This window comes from Leguminivora glycinivorella, chromosome 16, assembly GCF_023078275.1.
Source record: "Leguminivora glycinivorella isolate SPB_JAAS2020 chromosome 16, LegGlyc_1.1, whole genome shotgun sequence".
In the NCBI taxonomy this organism is placed as follows: Eukaryota; Metazoa; Arthropoda; class Insecta; order Lepidoptera; family Tortricidae; genus Leguminivora; species Leguminivora glycinivorella.
This window is the reverse complement of record NC_062986.1, coordinates 15,249,187-15,272,670: the sequence shown is the minus strand read 5'-3', so window position 1 is coordinate 15,272,670 and position 23,484 is coordinate 15,249,187. Positions and strand designations below refer to the sequence as shown.

The 23,484-nt window shown below is 37.5% G+C and overlaps 1 protein-coding gene across 3 annotated transcripts in view; it reads right to left on the bottom strand.

The window, feature by feature from the left end:
- LOC125234529 (receptor-type tyrosine-protein phosphatase kappa) overlaps nucleotides 1–23,484 on the bottom strand; it is a 297,920-nt gene that overhangs the window by 9,072 nt on the left and 265,364 nt on the right. For all 3 annotated transcript variants that reach the window (XM_048140795.1, XM_048140797.1, XM_048140796.1), the window contains 2 exons: nucleotides 20,424–20,558; nucleotides 16,631–16,771 (listed from right to left, as the gene is read on the bottom strand). In XM_048140795.1, the coding sequence (XP_047996752.1) occupies nucleotides 16,631–16,771; nucleotides 20,424–20,558 (276 nt within the window). The remainder of the gene's footprint in view (nucleotides 1–16,630; nucleotides 16,772–20,423; nucleotides 20,559–23,484) is intronic.

The following is a 23,484-nucleotide window of genomic DNA, read 5'->3' as shown; positions in this document are numbered from 1 at the left end:
GCACTGCAAAAACGATAAAAGCATTGCATTGAGTTAACAAACGTTGCTTTCCCGGCGCGACCGAAAGTTGCTCGAAATTCGAATTTGTCCCGCTCGGGTTAACGCGTTCGAACACAGAATAAATAACAGTACTAACGTACAGAAAGAGCACTTCCTATAAAACCGATTTTTAACGTCTGGGTGTCTAGCCAAATGCACAAACGCTTACGATACTATCGTTTTTGTAGCTCTTCCGTATTGGCGCGACAGACCCAGAATGCGTTTAGATCGGCGTCTAGCGTCAACGATTCATTTCGGATAGGCCGGCTGTTCAGAGTTGAAACGTGTTATCCCTTTCTAATTCATGGCACTATCCCTTTCGACTATTAAGGGTTGCCAAAATGAAGTAATTACTATGGTAGCGCACGAAACGGGGCGTCAAATTAAATCAACGAATTCGCCGTTCGAAAGTCTGTGGAAAATGACTAAATGCTATTTCTGACAAAGACTAGTTTTATATCTAGTGGCAATGACCACTCGTTTTCGATTCTGTTAGTAGATTTTAAATATTGAGTAGTATATCGTCACTACTTTTAAAAAATCTCGTATCTCATGCTGCTCCTCAAAGTTAAAACGCAGTAAGTCTATATGCATTCCATACATACTTACTACAATTTTCTTTTCATTGACAGAAGAAGATACAAGTTTTTTAAAAGTAGTGACGATATATTATTGAACGAAATTCACGAAATCGAATGGTCGACATTCAAAAATCGACTACCTGGTTCGAAATTCGAATTGCCCGCCCGCCAAATATTTACTCTGAAAGTGCTGCGCTCGTAAGTTTCACCAGTTATCTCACTTTATTTTGTTCGACAAATTTATCCCTGTAAGCTTTGTTAAATACGGTGAATTATGGAGGAAAAACTGACCTTTCGGGAAAGCTGACTGATGAGGCTATGCGCCTATAGCACAGTATAATAAAGAGTATATTTACTATCGTACTATAAGGGCACACCTTAAATTGCTTCCCGCTGAAAGTGCCGCCCACCCGCTTTCGGCTACCTACCTCAGAGTAGTCACAGTTACCGCCTGTCAAGAACGCGACCAGTCAACCTGTCTTATCTCACTCATACACGCATGGTTTGCCTACATGAGCTTAGACTGTGTGTGTGTGCGTAGGAACGAGCTTCTTTCATATATTTGATCGGCATTGTCCGAGGTGTGCTTATAGGTTAGGCAAAGGTTACTAGTACGAGGTTGTCACTGTTCAGTGTATTATATTACGAGCGCAAATAAATTAGGTTAGGAAAGAGTAACACACGTTCATATTGGCTATATCAAATATTTACTATGTTATTGTGTTACTGATTAGTTTTAGTAGTAGTTTATCCAATGATATCAATATAACATTTTCCCCTCACTAGCTCGGAAACACGTGTTTTGTCCTTTAATACCAGCGGGTAAAAACGCATTTTATCCACTAGCGGGTAAAGTAATTTGACCTTGAATAAAGTCAAATTAACTGCTTTAAAATTGATAAAAGTAGGTGAATCTAGTAATAAAGATGATTTACCACCTGTGGAACTACTGGAAGCTAGTGATGGGTAGGACATCATATTAAAATGAGTTTGTATGAGTACCTCATTTTCAAAAATGAGGTGTTACAATGTCTTACTTCAAATGAGGTGAGGTACTGGTACATAAAATTTTACAATCGGCGATTTGATAGACTCAATCGGGCAACAAATTCTAGTATGTATATGTATACTATGTAATAACATCCTTTATACCTATTAAATTTTATTTGCAAATAAATGTTAAGAATAGAACTTGAACAACAGAAGACTGAAATATTATTTAAGAATTCCAATCGTTGTAATAAGAAACTACATAAAAAGCAAATTGAGTTGATGGTTCTATGAAACTTTTATTCTATTTTAGCTGTTGATTATTGTTATTTATCGTATGTTATATTCTTGATATCATGGTTTCATTTACAGTTTAATAATTATATATGTCAATTGAAATTGTAACCTTAAAAACGGCATATTTTTAACAAACGTGAGTTCATATTGTTTTCTAATTAGATACCACTTTTGCGTAAAAAGAACCAACTTACCGCTGCGGATATTCTAACAGCAATATTATAGTAAATTAAAGGAACACCAACATTCTCGACGCCGCCGGCAATCATACTTTTGACTATATTCTTGCACGTAAAAGACACCAAAGCAGAGCCACAAGCGTATTAAATCATGTATAAAATATCACCATTATTGTATTTTGGTGTATTTATTAGTAATATCACTGTATGACACAAATAAATTTGCCACTGAACTTCGGAAACAACAAACAACTTTCACAACTTACTTTTTTCTGTCTGTGTCAACACTGTCAACTGACAACGTCAACTGTCTAGGAATTACGTTTCGTTTCACGACTCACGTTTATTACTTGATAATGTTGTCAAAATGTGTACATATTATATAATAAACAATGTTATTTTTATTAACAATGTTTATATACTCCGCGTCATAAATACCTTTTTATGGATAATATTAACCCATATTGTTGTCTCAAGGAAGGCTATAACTAAAACGTAAAAACAAAATAGAAATTTCTCTTCTTTATCCGTTGAACATGCAATGCTATATGATGTTAAATATTATCCACCTTAAAATATTTTCAAACTTTTAACTTAGACAAAACAACCAACGAAAATTTAACTGATATATTATAGAAATAAGTAAAAATTGCAAAAATAAAATAAACATTTGTCACTAAGAAAAAGGAGAGAAATTCAAATTCAGTGAGACGCTAACTCTTCATGCTTACAAAGTTCATATTTGTTGCATTTAAAATAACAACTACACCTACATAAGAATGTAAATTAAAAAAAATTGAATAATTTAAATAATATTTCGGTCATTAATCCTGTAATGTTGTCAAGCAAACTTCATAAATGCACATATTGAGTCGTCCTTGGTATTCAAAACGCTTCGAAAACAATTATGTCACCGTCCAGTATAAGAGAGCTCCCTTATTACAAGTGACAACAGTCATACAAATCTGTTGGTCCGATAGGTCACGTTAAACTGGTCAAGTCGGTAGCTCAAGTAATAGCATCGAAAATATCGAATGTCGAAAATCGCGCGCCATTTTGACGAGATGCTTGGATCACAACGACGCAATATGTATGAAAGCTTGCGGCGCTTAAGACTGTTTTCTTTCGAGTCACGTGTAACGTATTTTGGCGAGGCAAATTTTGAGGTATAGCGCGTGTCTGTCTCACTCACTCTTACGGTAAACCTAACTAACTGTTTCATTTTGAAAGGATTTTTGAACTAATGTTGGTAATGTGACATTGTCGCGATGAGGTCTTCCGGTACAAAGCGATTTCCGGTACAAATCTATCGGTGGACCTTTTGTCTCGGCAATAAAGTTTGTAGTTCGGTGACAGCCTTTGAGGCTTGAGGAGCGCGAGGCGCGCGTGTGACAGATGAGTTTTTGAATGATTTGAAGTTTGTGTGTATTTGTGTGGCATGAGGTGTTTGTGTAGTGTCGACTCTCGCGAGGGAGTTTGAGAACCGCGAGGCGCGCGTGTGACAATGAGTTTTTGAATGATTTGTGTGGCATGAGGTGTTTGTGTTGTAAGACTTGCGCGCGAGGTTATGAGTTTTTACTCATTTTTGAGGTGAGGTGAGTTGAGGTGTGATGTAATACATTTTTTCCGTGTGAAGTGCTGCGACAAATCAACAATATGAGTGGTACAAATGAGGTGCCTCATGAGTGAGGAACTCAACACTACTGGAAGCAGTGATAAACGCATTTTTTGCGTTGTAGTTTCCTCGCTATAGTGAGGGGAAAAGTTTTGTGTTACACTCGGGTGCAAATGTATTTTACTTCTCGTGTGTTAAGAGGCCTTATTCCTAAAGACGAGCGTTTTTTGCAAAATAGAACCTTTTTCATTCAAAATTATAAAGAAACTATAAATGATTATTAAAAAAATGATAATGTTCCTAAAAGTACATATCTTAAGCTAGAAAGTCAATTGGTACTACTTTAAAATATGTCTTTTTATACTTCCGAAAAATCAGTTTTTTCGGAAGACGTTTTTAAATTTCGTAGTGGAATAGCTCGTTTAGAATCGTGATTGTGCTGTTAAAAATGTTATTTGGGGTAATAAATGATCACAATCCTATTTGTTATATCCTGTACGAGTTAGCTAATACTTCGACATTTTAAGATTTACTTGAAATGGTGGATAAATAACCTTCCGTATCCTCCCCATTTTTTCGATAAAAAGAGGTTTACATTATGTATTTTTCCTGCGATTCCTGCATTTTTTGTAACTCTTAAATAATATTATCCTAAACTAGAACTTCTTATTGACCTATAAAAAAAAAATCATACATATAAGACATACCTTTCTGTCGATAGATATGTTTTTAAAACACCTAAAATTCGAATAAAAGACACTGTGCTAACGCGAGCCCGCTCAGTCTGCGCCGAGCGCTCGAAGACAACGGACCTGCGTTTGATCGTCCGGCGCACCTAGCTTTTGTAAGCAGCGCGATAGTTCCGAGAAGTGCCGTAAACTGCGACTAAACAAATCTTGATCCTTTTTACACCTTATGCAATTTTAGCATTCGACATGCTTTTCATATGATTTTGGATTTTAAGTTATACGTGAAGTTTGTTGAGAGTTTGAATTATTATTATATTTTGGGACCAGGATGAGGTTCTGGTTCTCATGATGATGGAGTCAGGCAGGAGATGTTCAACAGAACTGATATTCTACTTATCATAACTCCACCATGTTTGGGCTCATTAGATTTGGGCTGATGAGCACCATCGATCTAGATGAGGTCCAAGGTCTCATGATGGAGTCAGGAGGTGGTCAACAGAACTGCTATTCTCCTCATCATAACCCCATCATGTTTGGGCTCATTAGATTTGGGCTGACGAGCACCATCGAACTAGATGAGGTCCAAGGTCTCATGACGGGGTCAGGAGGTGGCCAACAGAACTGCTATTCTCCTCATCATAACCCCATCATGTTCGGGCTCATTAGATTTGGGCTGACAAGCACCATCGAACTAGATGAGGTCCAAGGTCACATGATGGAGTCAGGAGGTGGTCAACAGAACTGCTATTCTCCTCATCATAACCCCATCATGTTTGGGCTCATTAGATTTGGGCTGACGAGCACCATCGAACTAGATGAGGTCCAGGGTCTCATGATGGAGTCAGGAGGTGGTCAACAGAACTGCTATTCTCCTCATCATAACCCCATCATGTTTGGGCTCATTAGATTTGGGCTGACGAGCACCATCGAACTAGATGAGGTCCAAGGTCTCATGACGGGGTCAGGAGGTGGCCAACAGAACTGCTATTCTCCTCATCATAACCCCATCATGTTCGGGCTCATTAGATTTGGGCTGACGAGCACCATCGAACTAGATGAGGTCCAAGGTCTCATGATGGAGTCAGGAGGTGGTCAACAGAACTGCTATTCTCCTCATCATAACCCCATCATGTTTGGGCTCATTAGATTTGGGCTGACGAGCACCATCGAACTAGATGAGGTCCAGGGTCTCATGATTGAGTCAGGAGGTGGTCAACAGAACTGCTATTCTCCTCATCATAACCCCATCATGTTTGGGCTCATTATAAATATGTGGAAGGTCGTTAATAATAATAAATGTTTTATTAGGGTACCCCTACATGTAAAGAGGGGACAGATATTTTTTTTTTATCTACTACTTTTTTTTTATCTGTATTCATATACATTCAATAATTTTTTTTTTAATCGGTCCAGTAACAACGGAGATATCGAGGAACAAAGATAAAAAAATAAAAAAAATAAAAAAAATAAATAAACATACAGACGAATTGAGAACCTCGCCTCAAATCTCTCAGATTTGAGGCGACGGTTAAAAAGTGACACATCATGAGCAGTTCCAATGCACCAAATGTCACTGTTCTGGACGTAAGTGCATGCTGTTCTTATAAAAATATGAAAGTCACTATAACTGTGATAATTTCCGAAAATATTAATATTATCAAAAAACGATCTTAGTAAACCCTTAGACTTATATTGACCGGGATATAGACCGTGATTACCTTTTTGATTTTTGTTGAGCTCCCGATATTTCGACGCAGTTGCATGCATCATGATCACGGAAAACTGACGAAGGCGGGTGGATGTTAAAGTTGTATAGACAGCGCGGGATCTACCCTCCTTCGCGCGCGTTTGCTGCGTTCACTTTCAGCGTTACCACTGGTCGCGTTCACACTCGATGGTCTGTCCAAACACACTACACTCACAGTGTCACTACGTTTGTTCAATTCTGACTTCACCGGCCAAAGAAGCCATTCAGAGAAGCCATTGAGATTCACAAATATAAAAATTTCAATCGTGAGGATGGCTTCAAACTATCTAATGTATGGAATCCAGTGATTTGTTTGTGTAAAAAACCGGTGAAGTCAGAATTGAACAAACGTAGTGACACTGTGAGTGTAGTGTGTTTGGACAGACCATCGAGTGTGAACGCGACCAGTGGTAACGCTGAAAGTGAACGCAGCCGACGCGCGCGAAGGAGGGTAGATCGCGCGCTGTCTATACAACTTTAACATCCACCCCCTTCGTCAGTTTTCCGTGATCATGATGCATGCAACTGCGTCGAAATATCGGGAGCTCGACAAAAATCAAAAAGGTAATCACGGTCTATATCCCGGTCAATATAAGTCTAATGAAAATAACCGTGAATCATTCAAAACTCTTAGTAAACCCTTATTCATTTTTAAATACCTATCCAAAAATATATCACACGTTGGGGTTGGAATGAAAAAAAAATCAGCCCCCACTTTACATGTAGGGGGGGGGGGGGTACCCTAATAAAACATTTTTTTCCATTTTTTATTTTTGCACTTTGTTGACGTGATTGATATACATATTGTTACTAAATTTCAGCTTTCTAGTGCTTACGGCTACTGAGATTATCCGCGGACGGACGGACGGACGGACGGATGAACAGACAGACATGGCGAAACTATAAGAGTTCCTAGTTGACTACGGAACCCTAAAAAACAGAAATCACTATTAAACTATTCTCTAATTTCAAGTTCCTAACTAACATTTTCCTAATAAAAAAAAAAACAAATTGATCCCGCTACAAACTTTCACCCCCTTTTTCCCTCTACTAGGGGTGTAAATTTTCATAATCGATTCTTATCTCTTCGAAATTTTGTTAATGCAATCTATACAAATTTCGACTTTCTAGCTTTCGTAGTTTCGGCTCAGCGGTGTTGGTTGTTGAATCAATCAATTAGGAAACCTGAATTTATATATGTACATGTAGACTAATACTATACTTTTACTACATTCATATACCTTATTTACTACTACCATACCATGAATATGAAATTAAATAAAGAGTCCCCATATAAAATTGAAAATTATGTTATTAGCAATTTAATTCAAAACTATCAAGATTATTCGTGTCTGCGTTGAAACGCGCGTTGAGTTGCCGGTGCTCGCGTACCGAGCGCCAACGCCATCTATCGATGGCCGTTTCGTGAAATTGATGAGCGCTCTAAGGAATAAGGGGTCTTAAAAAGCTCGCAAGTTCAGGATTCTATTCTCGAACCACTCGCTTCGCTCGTGGTTCAACTATAGAATCCTTTCACTTGCTCGTTTTTCAATTCCACACTCGGCGTTAAAATACAACTTTGCCCCCTTGTATAACAAATAATTATTATCTTGTTGTAACAAAATTTACTGAGGCTCAGAGGCAAGCGTCTCACTTAAGAAAATACTATTTACAAGAAGTGTAGGTAACTATAATTATTAATAACATGGATTTGTGATCAGAGATCTTGTGATTTATTTTTTATATTAATAAATCGCCGCTTTTCTATTAAACTGTACCTCTTAAATAGTTTCCCATATAACAATTCAGTTGCCAAATAAATAGTTGGTATTTGCATCGGAATAAACCGTAGCCTTAACATCATTAAAATGCTACCTCATATTGGAATATTTTGAGGCCCCATTTTAGTCGCCAAACTATTATTTTTATTTTAATACCCTTTCCTATTTCTTTGAACTGCCGAAATTTGATTATTTAGTCGACCGGTTAAATACGTGCCATTATTATTAATTATATCGTACCTATAGCAATTTTACACTATTAAAAACACAGTATTAGTAACTTGCAAAACGTAACTCAATTTCAGCATTGCAGTCGAGAGTCTTGCTCGTGGGGACTTTAAAATCCGTAGCTTTATCCCCCTATATACTACAAGTATAAATGTCCACGTAGACGCAACCAGAGCTCGCATCGTGATTTTAGTTATATTTTATTACATTGATGTTACATCAATTGGGCCAATCGAAATTAAAATCGCATGCCAGTTCTCGCACCATCAAATAGCACTCTAAGGACCAGTTGCATCAACCACATTTGACAGACACATCATCGTCACGCAGCAAACATCTATGGAACTTTCCATACAATTAAAATTTACGAACGCTTTAAGACCCCTTATTCCTTAGAGCGCTCATCAATTTCACGAAACGGCCATCGATAGATGGCGTTGGCGCTCGGTACGCGAGCACCGGCAACTCAACGCGCGTTTCAACTAGGGCTCTGGATACACGTGATTCACGCCGAACCGTAGCTACGTGATCTTAACACCAGCGGTACTAAGATCACGAATTTCACGAACACGGCAAGGTACGTACCTCGTACGCACGTACGTACGTACTTGCCTTAGCGCCCGGATTCACGTGACACGCCGCGGGCCGTGACACGCCGCCGCCCGAACTAAGTTCGTGTGCAGAGTACTTATCGTACGTTTTGTAGATTTAACTCGCCCGGGAGAAAACCAAATCATGACTATTATTGAATTATCACTTAATACCTATGCTTAATACTGGACGAAATTTTTTTTACATATGAATTAAACTTATATTTATGTTTTGCTTCGATTTTTATACAATACATATAACTAGCGGCCCTCCCCGGCTACGCACGGGGATTATGATAAAAATTGTTATAATAAGTTATCCGTAAAAGATAGACATATGCCATCGCGGACTTTTTTGTAGACCTATTAGAGAGACACAATTTTCCAATACATTATTTTGATATAGCTCAAACGGTTTCGGCAGCGTTTTCGATTAAAGCTCTCAGCCAGCGGGATTTTGTCCAACTCGATTAGAAAATATCGTCATATTTCAACCAATTCAAACAAAACTTTAACAAATTATATACCTGAACTTTCCTCAAGAATTACTCTATTCATAAGTGAAAACCATATGAAAACCCGTTCAGTTTTTGAGTTTATCACGAACACACAGACAGACGCGGCTCCCCGGGAGTTTATTTTATAAGAGAAGATTAAGTGATTTACGGCGTTATTCTGTTTCCGATTTTATTGAAATTAAAACTAGCAAACTGTCCGATGCCTTACACTATCTATATACCTGTATGGTAAATGTCAACCTGTGTTACGTTACGTCTTAATATTGTTTATTTTTTGACATGTGCCGTCAGAATCCTCAAATACTTGACACTAACTTAAAACTGTATGTGGTGACAGTTTAGTATAGTATGGAGTAACTATTGTCCCAGAGCTGTAAGAAGTGTAAGAACCTCTTTGTCACACATGACAGCGTCCACAAAACGTAAAATCCTGTAATAATGGTTAAAAAAATCAAGTACTTAAAATAGTATTTTATACAATCGCGATATAATACAAAGCTTTTCAGTCGAGTACCATGTTTAGGCCACGAAGCTTTGCTGAGTGGCCTAACAGTACGGTACGAGAGTGAAAAACTTAATTATATCACTATTGTATACAATACTTTTTCTACGAGTCATCTTCATCATACTTCATCATCAATGGACGGAAATATCATCATTCATGCAAGTTTAAATTAATGTTAATAGCGTCGTTCACCGTTGTATCAATATCGAATTACCTAGTAACCAATTGTTTGTAACAACCGTCTCTGATTGGCCGATAACGCCACAAATAAAAAAATGTATTTCAGATGCAGAAAAAATTGCCAGGTATCGCAAATTAGTATATAAATTGTATGATGTTCTATTTTTGAAATTATTACAGTTAACTTAAAGTCAACTATAATGAGATTAAGTACATATATTATTATAGTTGAGTCGGAACTGCCATAGAGTATCCAACACTGAAAAGTTAGCACTTATAGTTTAGTCTGTGGTGTCCTAATTGACAGATTACAATCGACGAGTAGAAAAATAATATTTCCCTTACTTTAAACATAATCTAAAACATGTTACATTTTTGCGGATCTTCGTTAGTAAGTATTTTACGATATTAATTTATAACGCAAGATTTACTTATTAAACCATTTATCATTAATTTTTATTTTTAAACTAGTGCTGTGGCAGAGTGTAATTTCGATTCAAATGACATTTCAGTAAGTTGATAGAAATCGTATATTTGTTTAAGCGCCTCCTTGTCCATAGGGCCTAATCGATTCAACCAATTCGAAATTAATCGTTAGATTTGGCAAACGATACGCCTTAGCCACATCGCAACATATGTACTTCAAAACAAATGTGTCAAAAATGTGAACTTACGGATCCGGGACAATAGTTCTGATGAAATTCAGCAACACGACGCTTAGCCATATATTTCTGGTCAAGCATTATTATGTTATTCTTAAGGTTTTCACATTTATTCTTTCATTTATTATGTATGAAAATGAAAACCTACCAAGTGGCTTTAATTAATTAATATTTAAGCTTGCTCTTATGTAAGCATATAACGTAATCTTAAATGTAAACAAGACAAACAGGAGTGTAGGTGAACAAAAGAGCAAGTTTATGATGACTATTATACTCCAGGCAAAAAATATGCACACATGTGCGCGGGGCCACGGCTAAGACAAAAAAAATGACAGCTGCAGTTCTTATCAGTTTCGGTACATTAAATAATACTTTTAGATAGTATATTCCTTTATAGCACTGTATTGTTTGACGAACGAGCTCAGCTATCTTACTGTGGTGGTATTTTGCAAATAATAAGCGCAGTTCCACCACGTGGTAATAAAGACAGTAAAATTTACGAGCAGCCTTTTGTACGTGAAGCTGAGTGAAGTGAGCGATGTGTTATTTTTACATTTTAGGATTTTTTATTTAATCTGGATGGGGCAGTTTAGAATTTTAGTTTATTTCAATTAGTCACTTGTAAGATCCCAGTTGATCAACACTTGAAGGCCTTGACATTTTACTTTAGCGGTGAATTTAAAAGTTATTGTCTTGTTGTTTTGTTAATTTTTTGTATTGTTACTGTTAATGTTTGAAACTCTTAACAACGAAGAAAATTTTGGTGTGGAGATATGCCACCAGAGTCGGAGATTCAACTTTATGTAGTCTCTGCAAGGATCGGACAAACAATGAGTTTCCGTGTCGTCATGGTACTACAGGATCTATCGCGAGGCATTTGACGTCAGTTCATTTGAAATCTGCTGTTACTGTTACGACATCAAACGAGTAAGTCAATTTTTTAAATAGGTGTAATCCATAATAAGTAAATGAAAGCAGCAAAGGTCTAAGTTTAAATACCATGAAAAAATAATTTTAAAGTTATTGCATGTAAATAGTATAACGAAGCTCACTTTATTAAGCAGTGCCTATTCATTATTTTTGAAACAATATATCAGTCATAAAACAGTGTTTACATCTTAATAAAATGATAATCCTGCGCCTTGAACCCTCTTAAAGTAGACTTTTTTTACTACCATCAATCTTATTACTATATAATGTAATTACACTAATTACCTAATTAAATAGTGGCTATAACAGTTAAGTAAGTTCGCGTAAAATGTATAACATAATTATTAACTAGGTATGTGTTAAAATTACGTTTCCGTGGATGTCATCCTATCGTCACATTCTTAATTTTTATACTAAATTGACAAATTTCTTACTCCTTGCATCAATAATTGAATGGTACCGTGGATACTTATCTTCCTATTAAATCTTATTAATCAGAGGGTAACTAGAGAGTTTTTGTCAACGAACATTGCAGACACATAATAAGCAGATTCAAGGGTATCACGGTGCACGGTTAAGCCCATATTACCACGTTAACGCATGGTATTTTTCAACCACAACCACTCAACAGATAAGCTTAACAAAGGATAAGGTATAGTCATGGTATAGTGCCATTTTAATAAACATAAAAGTAATATTTTAGTGAAAGTATAAGCATTTTTTGAATTTGTACTCGAAGCGTCGGTTGTAGCGTAGAGACAATGCTAACAGTGGTTATTTAATAATAAGTCGAATTTAGAATTATAACTGTTGAAAACCTTTAGATAGAGTAAAAAACTCAAATGACTGGAAGGAAACTTTATCTGAAACGGTTACCAAATCTAGCGGTTACCCTTACAAAAGGTTACCTACCCATATCGTTGGTATTTTTATAACCACTTCTAAATTAAGCCTATCGGAAACCCCGGATCGTTTATTTAGTTATATTTATTTATTACTTACATATTAATATTTGAAAAACCGCAGTATTGAATATAAATTTTAATTCAAAAGTAATTAAGATATAACCTCACGATACCTACATTTTTATTCATAACTTATAGAGACTGCATCCGATCTTATCTTCTCTCATGAAACGCCGCTGGCGGACCGAACGGGCGTGTCACGTGAATTCGTACGTACGTACGGACGGATCTACGAACGTACGTACCCTAATTTCACGTGATTTATTTTCACGTGACGAACGAACCAGAAATCCGTTGCCGTGTATCACGGCAACGTGCGTACGGCTACGTGTTCACGATACACGGTCACGACCGGGAGCCCTAGTTTCAACGCAGACACGAATAATCTTGATAGTTTTGAATTAAATTGCTAATAACATAATTTTCAATTTTATATGGGGACTCTTTATTTAATTTCATATTCATGGTATGGTAGTAGTAAATAAGGTATATGAATGTAGTAAAAGTATAGTATTAGTCTACATGTACATATATAAATTCAGGTTTCCTAATTGATTGATTCAACAACCAACACCGCTGAGCCGAAACTACGAAAGCTAGAAAGTCGAAATTTGTATAGATTGCATTAACAAAATTTCGAAGAGATAAGAATCGATTATGAAAATTTACACCCCTAGTAGAGGGAAAAAGGGGGTGAAAGTTTGTAGCGGGATCAATTTGTTTTTTTTTTTTTATTAGGAAAATGTTAGTTAGGAACTTGAAATTAGAGAATAGTTTAATAGTGATTTCTGTTTTTTAGGGTTCCGTAGTCAACTAGGAACTCTTATAGTTTCGCCATGTCTGTCTGTTCATCCGTCCGTCCGTCCGTCCGTCCGCGGATAATCTCAGTAGCCGTAAGCACTAGAAAGCTGAAATTTAGTAACAATATGTATATCAATCACGTCAACAAAGTGCAAAAATAAAAAATGGAAAAAAATGTTTTATTAGGGTACCCCCCCCCTACATGTAAAGTGGGGGCTGATTTTTTTTTATTCCAACCCCAACGTGTGATATATTTTTGGATAGGTATTTAAAAATGAATAAGGGTTTACTAAGAGTTTTGAATGATTCACGGTTATTTTCATTAGACTTATATTGACCGGGATATAGACCGTGATTACCTTTTTGATTTTTGTCGAGCTCCCGATATTTCGACGCAGTTGCATGCATCATGATCACGGAAAACTGACGAAGGGGGTGGATGTTAAAGTTGTATAGACAGCGCGCGATCTACCCTCCTTCGCGCGCGTCGGCTGCGTTCACTTTCAGCGTTACCACTGGTCGCGTTCACACTCGATGGTCTGTCCAAACACACTACACTCACAGTGTCACTACGTTTGTTCAATTCTGACTTCACCGGTTTTTTACACAAACAAATCACTGGATTCCATACATTAGATAGTTTGAAGCCATCCTCACGATTGAAATTTTTATATTTGTGAATCTCAATGGCTTCTCTGAATGGCTTCTTTGGCCGGTGAAGTCAGAATTGAACAAACGTAGTGACACTGTGAGTGTAGTGTGTTTGGACAGACCATCGAGTGTGAACGCGACCAGTGGTAACGCTGAAAGTGAACGCAGCAAACGCGCGCGAAGGAGGGTAGATCCCGCGCTGTCTATACAACTTTAACATCCACCCGCCTTCGTCAGTTTTCCGTGATCATGATGCATGCAACTGCGTCGAAATATCGGGAGCTCAACAAAAATCAAAAAGGTAATCACGGTCTATATCCCGGTCAATATAAGTCTAAGGGTTTACTAAGATCGTTTTTTGATAATATTAATATTTTCGGAAATTATCACAGTTATAGTGACTTTCATATTTTTATAAGAACAGCATGCACTTACGTCCAGAACAGTGACATTTGGTGCATTGGAACTGCTCATGATGTGTCACTTTTTAACCGTCGCCTCAAATCTGAGAGATTTGAGGCGAGGTTCTCAATTCGTCTGTATGTTTATTTATTTTTTTTATTTTTTTTATTTTTTTATCTTTGTTCCTCGATATCTCCGTTGTTACTGGACCGATTAAAAAAAAAATATTGAATGTATATGAATACAGATAAAAAAAAAGTAGTAGATAAAAAAAATATCTGTCCCCTCTTTACATGTAGGGGTACCCTAATAAAACATTTATTATTATTAACGACCTTCCACATATTTATAATGAGCCCAAACATGATGGGGTTATGATGAGGAGAATAGCAGTTCTGTTGACCACCTCCTGACTCAATCATGAGACCCTGGACCTCATCTAGTTCGATGGTGCTCGTCAGCCCAAATCTAATGAGCCCAAACATGATGGGGTTATGATGAGGAGAATAGCAGTTCTGTTGACCACCTCCTGACTCCATCATGAGACCTTGGACCTTATCTAGTTCGATGGTGCTCGTCAGCCCAAATCTAATGAGCCCGAACATGATGGGGTTATGATGAGGAGAATAGCAGTTCTGTTGGCCACCTCCTGACCCCGTCATGAGACCTTGGACCTCATCTAGTTCGATGGTGCTCGTCAGCCCAAATCTAATGAGCCCAAACATGATGGGGTTATGATGAGGAGAATAGCAGTTCTGTTGACCACCTCCTGACTCCATCATGAGACCCTGGACCTCATCTAGTTCGATGGTGCTCGTCAGCCCAAATCTAATGAGCCCAAACATGATGGGGTTATGATGAGGAGAATAGCAGTTCTGTTGACCACCTCCTGACTCCATCATGTGACCTTGGACCTCATCTAGTTCGATGGTGCTTGTCAGCCCAAATCTAATGAGCCCGAACATGATGGGGTTATGATGAGGAGAATAGCAGTTCTGTTGGCCACCTCCTGACCCCGTCATGAGACCTTGGACCTCATCTAGTTCGATGGTGCTCGTCAGCCCAAATCTAATGAGCCCAAACATGATGGGGTTATGATGAGGAGAATAGCAGTTCTGTTGACCACCTCCTGACTCCATCATGAGACCTTGGACCTCATCTAGATCGATGGTGCTCATCAGCCCAAATCTAATGAGCCCAAACATGGTGGAGTTATGATAAGTAGAATATCAGTTCTGTTGAACATCTCCTGCCTGACTCCATCATCATGAGAACCAGAACCTCATCCTGGTCCCAAAATATAATAATAATTCAAACTCTCAACAAACTTCACGTATAACTTAAAATCCAAAATCATATGAAAAGCATGTCGAATGCTAAAATTGCATAAGGTGTAAAAAGGATCAAGATTTGTTTAGTCGCAGTTTACGGCACTTCTCGGAACTATCGCGCTGCTTACAAAAGCTAGGTGCGCCGGACGATCAAACGCAGGTCCGTTGTCTTCGAGCGCTCGGCGCAGACTGAGCGGGCTCGCGTTAGCACAGTGTCTTTTATTCGAATTTTAGGTGTTTTAAAAACATATCTATCGACAGAAAGGTATGTCTTATATGTATGATTTTTTTTTATAGGTCAATAAGAAGTTCTAGTTTAGGATAATATTATTTAAGAGTTACAAAAAATGCAGGAATCGCAGGAAAAATACATAATGTAAACCTCTTTTTATCGAAAAAATGGGGAGGATACGGAAGGTTATTTATCCACCATTTCAAGTAAATCTTAAAATGTCGAAGTATTAGCTAACTCGTACAGGATATAACAAATAGGATTGTGATCATTTATTACCCCAAATAACATTTTTAACAGCACAATCACGATTCTAAACGAGCTATTCCACTACGAAATTTAAAAACGTCTTCCGAAAAAACTGATTTTTCGGAAGTATAAAAAGACATATTTTAAAGTAGTACCAATTGACTTTCTAGCTTAAGATATGTACTTTTAGGAACATTATCATTTTTTTAATAATCATTTATAGTTTCTTTATAATTTTGAATGAAAAAGGTTCTATTTTGCAAAAAACGCTCGTCTTTAGGAATAAGGCCTCTTAACGGTGACAGACGGTTTGGTGCAACAGACTCATAGTATCGGTCGCTATATAGACTATTTACTACGTACTCCCTGGTCAACCGTTACCAAACAAACAGTAACCGGTCGCCCGTAATATCTCTAGCGAGACCCGATTGACCAAAAAAATGACTAAAATAGAAAAAGGCAACTTACCCCCTGTTCGTTTTTCTTATAAAGCCTAAAGGTGCGTATGTGGAAGTTTGCCAGCTCCTCCTCTCGCTCGATGCACACATGCAGGTCTCCGTACGTCTCTTCCTTGTCTTTGCTCGGCGGCCAGTATTGGACGCACATCACCTGGAATGAGATCAATCTTTAACATACATGCAAACTTAATTAAATATATGAGGAGAAGAAGTGGATTTTGTTCGGAATTTTGAGAACTGCGGGCGTAGCATACAAGTGAGATAAACTTTATCGCATCGATGCATCCCTAACGCACTTATGTAGGTACTTAATAGTGCGAAAAGGACGGCCTGATGTGATAACCTTAGCTGGAGTGACTTCGGATAGTTCGGATGAGAAATAGTTCGCTTTCTACATTTGTTTAATGCCAACCAAGCTGCGTACACAAGAGGCCAATCGTTCAAGCGTATGGTAGTTATCTCTATTTGCCTATGTCATAAGTTTTAAAAATATGAAAGAAATCACAAAGTAGAACTTTATAAAGAATTTCTAGGAAAATTATTATTCATGAACATGATAAGTTGAACAGTTTTTGAAAAGAATACGGGAAGCTACGGAACCCTACACCTGAGCGTGGCCCGACACGCTCTTGGCCGGTTTTTCTCTTTCGCTGTTACTGCGCGAACCGTGTTTCAGTAAAATAGAAAAAAAAATCTTACATTGGGAATGTTAACAAGTTTACTTGAAGGGAATTGTAGCGAATCCTAATATTGTTCTTGTCCTGAGTAAGACACAATATTTAGTACTAGGTACTGTCCGCTGCAAAAGTGCATGGCGAATTTAACAATGAACTTATTCATAATTTCTCCATGCACTTTCGCAGCTGATAGTACATCGCCTGACTTTAGCTACCCACTGCTTTATACTCGTATGAGTAGTAATAACTTTCCCTTATATTTTGCATAAGAGCTAACTAATAACGCTAAAGCAAAAAGCCTTTTATACATCCCTATTCTAATTTTATTTTTCCACACCCTTTTACTGGAGCAACCGAAAACGTGTCGTTTTATAACCGCGCAAAACTTTCAACCCTCGATATAATAAATAGGGTGGAAAATATTTTTCAAATTTCGCCGGCTCGTCTCGGCACGGAGGCGCCGGTGCGGAAAATGCTGATGGCGAGGTAGCTCGATCAACGGAGAGATGCATTTTTCCATACTTTTATACTTAATATGATTGTCCATCTTTCACGGCAAAACGGAGCGACGAATTGTCGTGATTTTTTAATTGGAGATAGTTGAAGTGATGGAGAGTGACATAGGCTACTTTTAGATTCGGCGGGTAGTTCGAAAAACTCGTACAGCTAGAAGATGTTGATACAACTCCCAGCCAGTCTACCCGTGACCACGGACGTAATGTCATGTCCGAAACGTCGGGTTAAATATAAAACGTAAGTTTTACGCGATTAAGTCCCGTTTTAATTTAATAATATTGGTTTCTTTGTCAAATATTACAGAAGACAATCATTTATTGTGCCAAATTAGATATGAGTCTAGTAGCCTATACTTAATTAGGATTAACAATACTCTAATTGATCATCTACGTAGAAAACGCATGTATAAATTTCTTTATATCTACCATATTGCACCAAAATTGCTGGAAAAGTTACGATGCCTGGTAATAATAAGCCCCTCAGTCGGAGTAATTCCTAATTTTACCTGTTAAGCTAGATCGTTTGCCTGAAAATCGCATATGTAAAGTCCAGTCGCACATCCACTTGGATTGCTTATTTTGGCAATCAGCACTATTCAGGGGACTTGAATAATGCTGATTTTAAACTTGGAATCTCGTTTATTTGGGCTTTAATATTTCAGTATCTTCTTTAAGATTTAAATTGCTTTGAAATTGTGCTAATTTTGCTGAACTTAGTGTTTTAAGGTACGCATCGATAAAACCATAGATTATATATAAGAAGCTCATACCATCCCATACACTAAAATGCGACCGCCTAAGAACGCTCATACACTACACCACACATAGATGGCGCCACAAAAAAAATGTCTTGTAGCTTTCGATTATACTTGTAGATGGCGTGAAGTGTCACTTTTGACATAGATTTATGGCTCGAAAGTGACACTTAACGCCAATCTACAAATAATCGATGGCAACAAGGCATTTTTTTGTGGCGCCATCTATGTGTGGTGTAGTGTATGCGCGTTCTTAGGCGGTCGCATTTTAATGTATGGGATAGTATGATCTTCTTATACTTAATCTATGATAAAACCTATTGAGAAAGCTATATACCTGAATCAAAATGTCGTTACAAAATACTTATTATATTTGTTTTGACACCAGCAAACCGGGTGAACTTAGGTAGCAGTGTAATCGTCCCAGACTGCCAGAGGAGAGCGGGGCAAAATGGGGCACTTGCAGCTCATTGACGGCCGCAGCCGCGCCGAGCACTCATTTACTTTATTAACTGCTTTGTGATGCTAACTGGTTGCTTGGGGTTGCAAGTTGAAACTTTTTGAGTGTTTGATATTATGTAGGCATATAAGGTTTCTGCATTAATAATATAATTTAACCACTGGAAGCAGTGATAAACGCATTTTTTGCGTTGTAGTTTTCTCGCTATAGTGAGGGAAAAAGTTTTGTGTTACACAGGGGTGCAAATGTATTTCACTTCTCATGTATTGAAAAACTCGCTATGTTCAGGATTCACAAAACTTTTCCCCTCACTAATAGCGAGGAAAGTATAGCACAAAAACCGGCCAAGAGCGTGTCGGGCCACGCTCAGTGTAGGGTTCCGTAGTTTTCCGTATTTTTCTCAAAAACTACTGAACCTATCAAGTTCAAAACAATTTTCCTAGAAAGTCTTTATAAAGTTCTACTTTTGTGATTTTTTTCATATTTTTTAAACATATGGTTCAAAAGTTAGAGGGGGGGGACGCACTTTTTTTTCCTTTAGGAGCGATTATTTCCAAAAATATTAATATTATCAAAAAACGACCTTAGTAAACCCTTATTCATTTTTAAATACCTATCCAACAACATATCACACGTTGGGGTTGGAATGAAAAAAAAATCAGCCCCCACTTTACATGTAGGGGGAGTACCCTAATAAAACATTTTTTTTCCATTTTTTATTTTTGCACTTTGTTGGCGTGATTGATATACATATTGGTACCAAATTTCAGCTTTCTAGTGCTAACGGTTACTGAGATTATCCGCGGACGGACGGACGGACGGACGGACAGACAGACATGGCGAAACTATAAGGGTTCCTAGTTGACTACGGAACCCTAAAAACGCGTTTATCACTGCTTCCAGTAGTTCCATTCCATAGGTGGTAAATCATCTCCATCACTAGTCAAATTAATTTATCCACTAGTGGATAAAATGCGTTTTTACCCGCTGCCATTAAAGGATAAAACAAGTGTTTCCGAGCTAGTGAGGGGAAAATAACTATTACCGTGTCTGTCCACCCTTGCGTTACTGTGTAGTCTTTGCACGCATTAGGTTCTAAATGTTCTAATATACTCAGTGAAATTTTATACCTTGATGAAGTCGAATCTCTTGGTGAGCATGACGATGGCGGCCGCCCGTTCCTGTTATGTCATCCTTCAGAAGTCCAGTACCCTGTCTTCTGTGGGCCCCTGCGTTACTACACATCGTCTGCACTTGATGAAGCGAGCGTGACTATAGTGGCAGCCCTTTCCTATCATATAATCCTTCAGAAATCCTGTAGTGAGTTTTCTGTTGGCCCTAGCCTCACCTACACATTGTCTTTTATTACAATCTGTGGACAATCACACAGTCATACCTTGATGAAGTCGAATGTCTTGGTGAGCATGACGATGGCGGCCGCCCGCTCCTGCCATATCATCCTCCAGAAGTCCAGTACCGTGTCTTCTGTGGGCCCCTGCGTTACTATGTACGCGTTGGGTTTTAATATACTCTGTGAACAAACACAAGTCTATTAAAATAAGGCACTGGCAGGCAATCATGGTCGCGCGATACACGATAAAACAGCAAGCCGTCCCTATTGCATTATTTGTAAGTGCGATATTCATATTCATATTCATATTCATTTATTCATAAAGTTAACAATGGATAAGGACGGCCAGATGTTTTATCATTTATTGCGGGACCATACTTGCCTGCCTGCAGGGTTAGCGATATACTCTCGCGGCAATCATGTGCCGCGAGAGTATATCGCCGCGAGATAGACTACCCGTCTTTATGCCATTCATACAATTAGAAGAAGACGTGTGATCTATCTCGCGGCGACATACTCTCGCGGCAATCATGTGCTAGGCCTACTGGTTTCACCAAAAGCGAGTGATGAACTATCGGTGATAAAACGAACAAAAGACAGTCGGGCCGTGTAAATAAAAGAGAGACCGAGCGATTCATAGTTCATGACTCAGCGACGACCTATAACTCGCTCGCGCTATCATCGCGTCTCTTTCATTTAGCCGATATAATGATTAATTGTATCCAGAGACAAGCCATTAGTTATTGATATTTAAGAATACGTTACTTGATAACGTAAACGTGAAAATGACGTCCATTGTGTGAAGAAGGAGACCACATATTTTTCGTACGTACCACACGATGTTAAAAACTCAGGAAGGATTTTTTTTTCAGAACAACAGTAATTCTACATGTACAATCAGCATCAAAAGTAACGAATAAAACAACGCACCAAAAGTAATAAATTTTGTAATATAAATCTCGCTAAACGATTGCAGTTCTCGGTTAGATATGTCTAAGTATTATTATTCTTTCCATGTGTTTTAAACACATCTCTCTTTTTTGTTTAGCTGTTACAGAAAGGTAGTTTATTCTGAAGCGTTGTTTGATCCGCTTTTTTTGATACTCACTGTACAACACTCTGTATTACGAATACCTAGCTTTATTGACATAAAATATAACGGCCACTTTTTAGCCCCGTTTAAAGTGACAGATATTCATTCGATTTGCTCTCTTGTGTGGAAAACACGAACAGATAAGCTGCCCCTATTACGACTCGATAGTGACCGCTACAAATTGCACTCATTTGCGCTTATGGCCGCCCTTAAGGGCCCGATATGACTTTATGAATGGCTGTAGCTTTGCAGGTAGTCCTTTAAACGTATAACCTTTTATGATGATTTACTGGATGAATGTGGAGTCATAAAATAGAATGATATGAGTAAAAAGTAAAATGATTAAGCTTTTCCACAATACGATTGTCTCTTTTTTTTTAATACTACGTCGGGGGTGCGTATCGGTCGATATAACTTTTTTTGATATATTTTTAGTCGTTATAACGATCATTTGATATAATTATTGAATCATATAATAACAAATAACATACTAACAAATTGTATAATTCTTATTTAATATAATGATCATTTTCTCGAATAACATTTATTATAACATACTATGAGTATAATGCTTATTTCCGATAATATTTATTATCGGAAATAATAAGAATTTGTGTTATACAATGTATTTACATTGTATAACACAAATTCTTTCTAAAGCACAGTTAGAATAAAAAAAAAATGTACAATAAATTAGATCCATCATTTATCAGAAAAGTAGATTAGGTTAGAACTGTGTCAACTGTGACCCCTGCACACAACGCGCTGCTACCAAGAAAAGTAGGTTAGGTTAGGTTAGAACTGTGACCCTTAAACATATGTACTGCTATCAGAAAAGTAGGTTAGGTTAGGTTAGAACTGTGATCCCTTCAAAAAATAATAAAATTAATTCATGAAATGTTTTATACTGTTTGCTAGTTATATTATACTAGTCGTATATCAATAGATAGTTATACCATATAACGGTTATGATAAATAAATGTTATACGAAATAATGATTATACAAAATAAAAGTAAATATTTTGTGGTTATACCAAATGTTAATTATGTCAAATGAGTGATTATATCCTTTAAATATATACCAAATGTTGTTATATCAAATGTTACTATACCAAAAAAAGTTATACCAATCATTACACACCCCTACGTCGGTGGCAAACAAGCGTACGGCCCGCCTGATGGAAAGCGGTCACCGTAACCTATGGACACCTGCAACTCAAAGAGTGTCACATGCGCGTTGCCACCCCATTAGGAACTTGTACATTCCCTTTTGCTGCGTTAAATACACAGTAAAAAGGAGTGCACAAGTTCCAAGGGTTCCCTTTCTATCACACTTGATATTTTTAGAGAACGTTCATGAACAAGGGGGTTAATATTTACTTCATTCAAGTGTTCTTAGGTCTTTAGGAAATATCGGCCTAATATTGTCTTAATCTAAATGTGTGGAAGGAAGAGAAGTGGGGCCTATATGTGGGGGCAAATAAAATAGTCAGCAATATGGAAGGGGACGTTCGTGTCTTGACAGTAGTGCTCAGATATTTGTATTTCTACATCTACATTGTGGCTAGTTATTTGTAAGCGTTTTTATGCATACCTATACTGAAAATCAAAGGCAATACCTATCCATTTTATGAAAAAGTCTGTATAAAATAAGCAAACTCATTTGTATGCACCGACTGCATTGATGGACAAATTATATGGATACCTACAAAACATAAAAAATCCAAGCTTGTCATCATATTCGTTATATTCGTCTACAAATCATGAATACTGAACAGGTTTACTAAATCAAAGAATAAATAAATCCATACTTATTTACGAGTATATCCAAAGGAAAGGGTGTGTGTATGTTCGTTTGTCCGTCTTTCACGGCAAAACGGAGCGACGTATTGACGTGATTTTTTAAGGGATTGAGAGTAACATTACTACTTTTTGTCTCTTTCTCCTGGGTGTGTAATAATGATTGGTATAATAACATTTGATATAACAACATTCCGTATATATTGGGTTGGC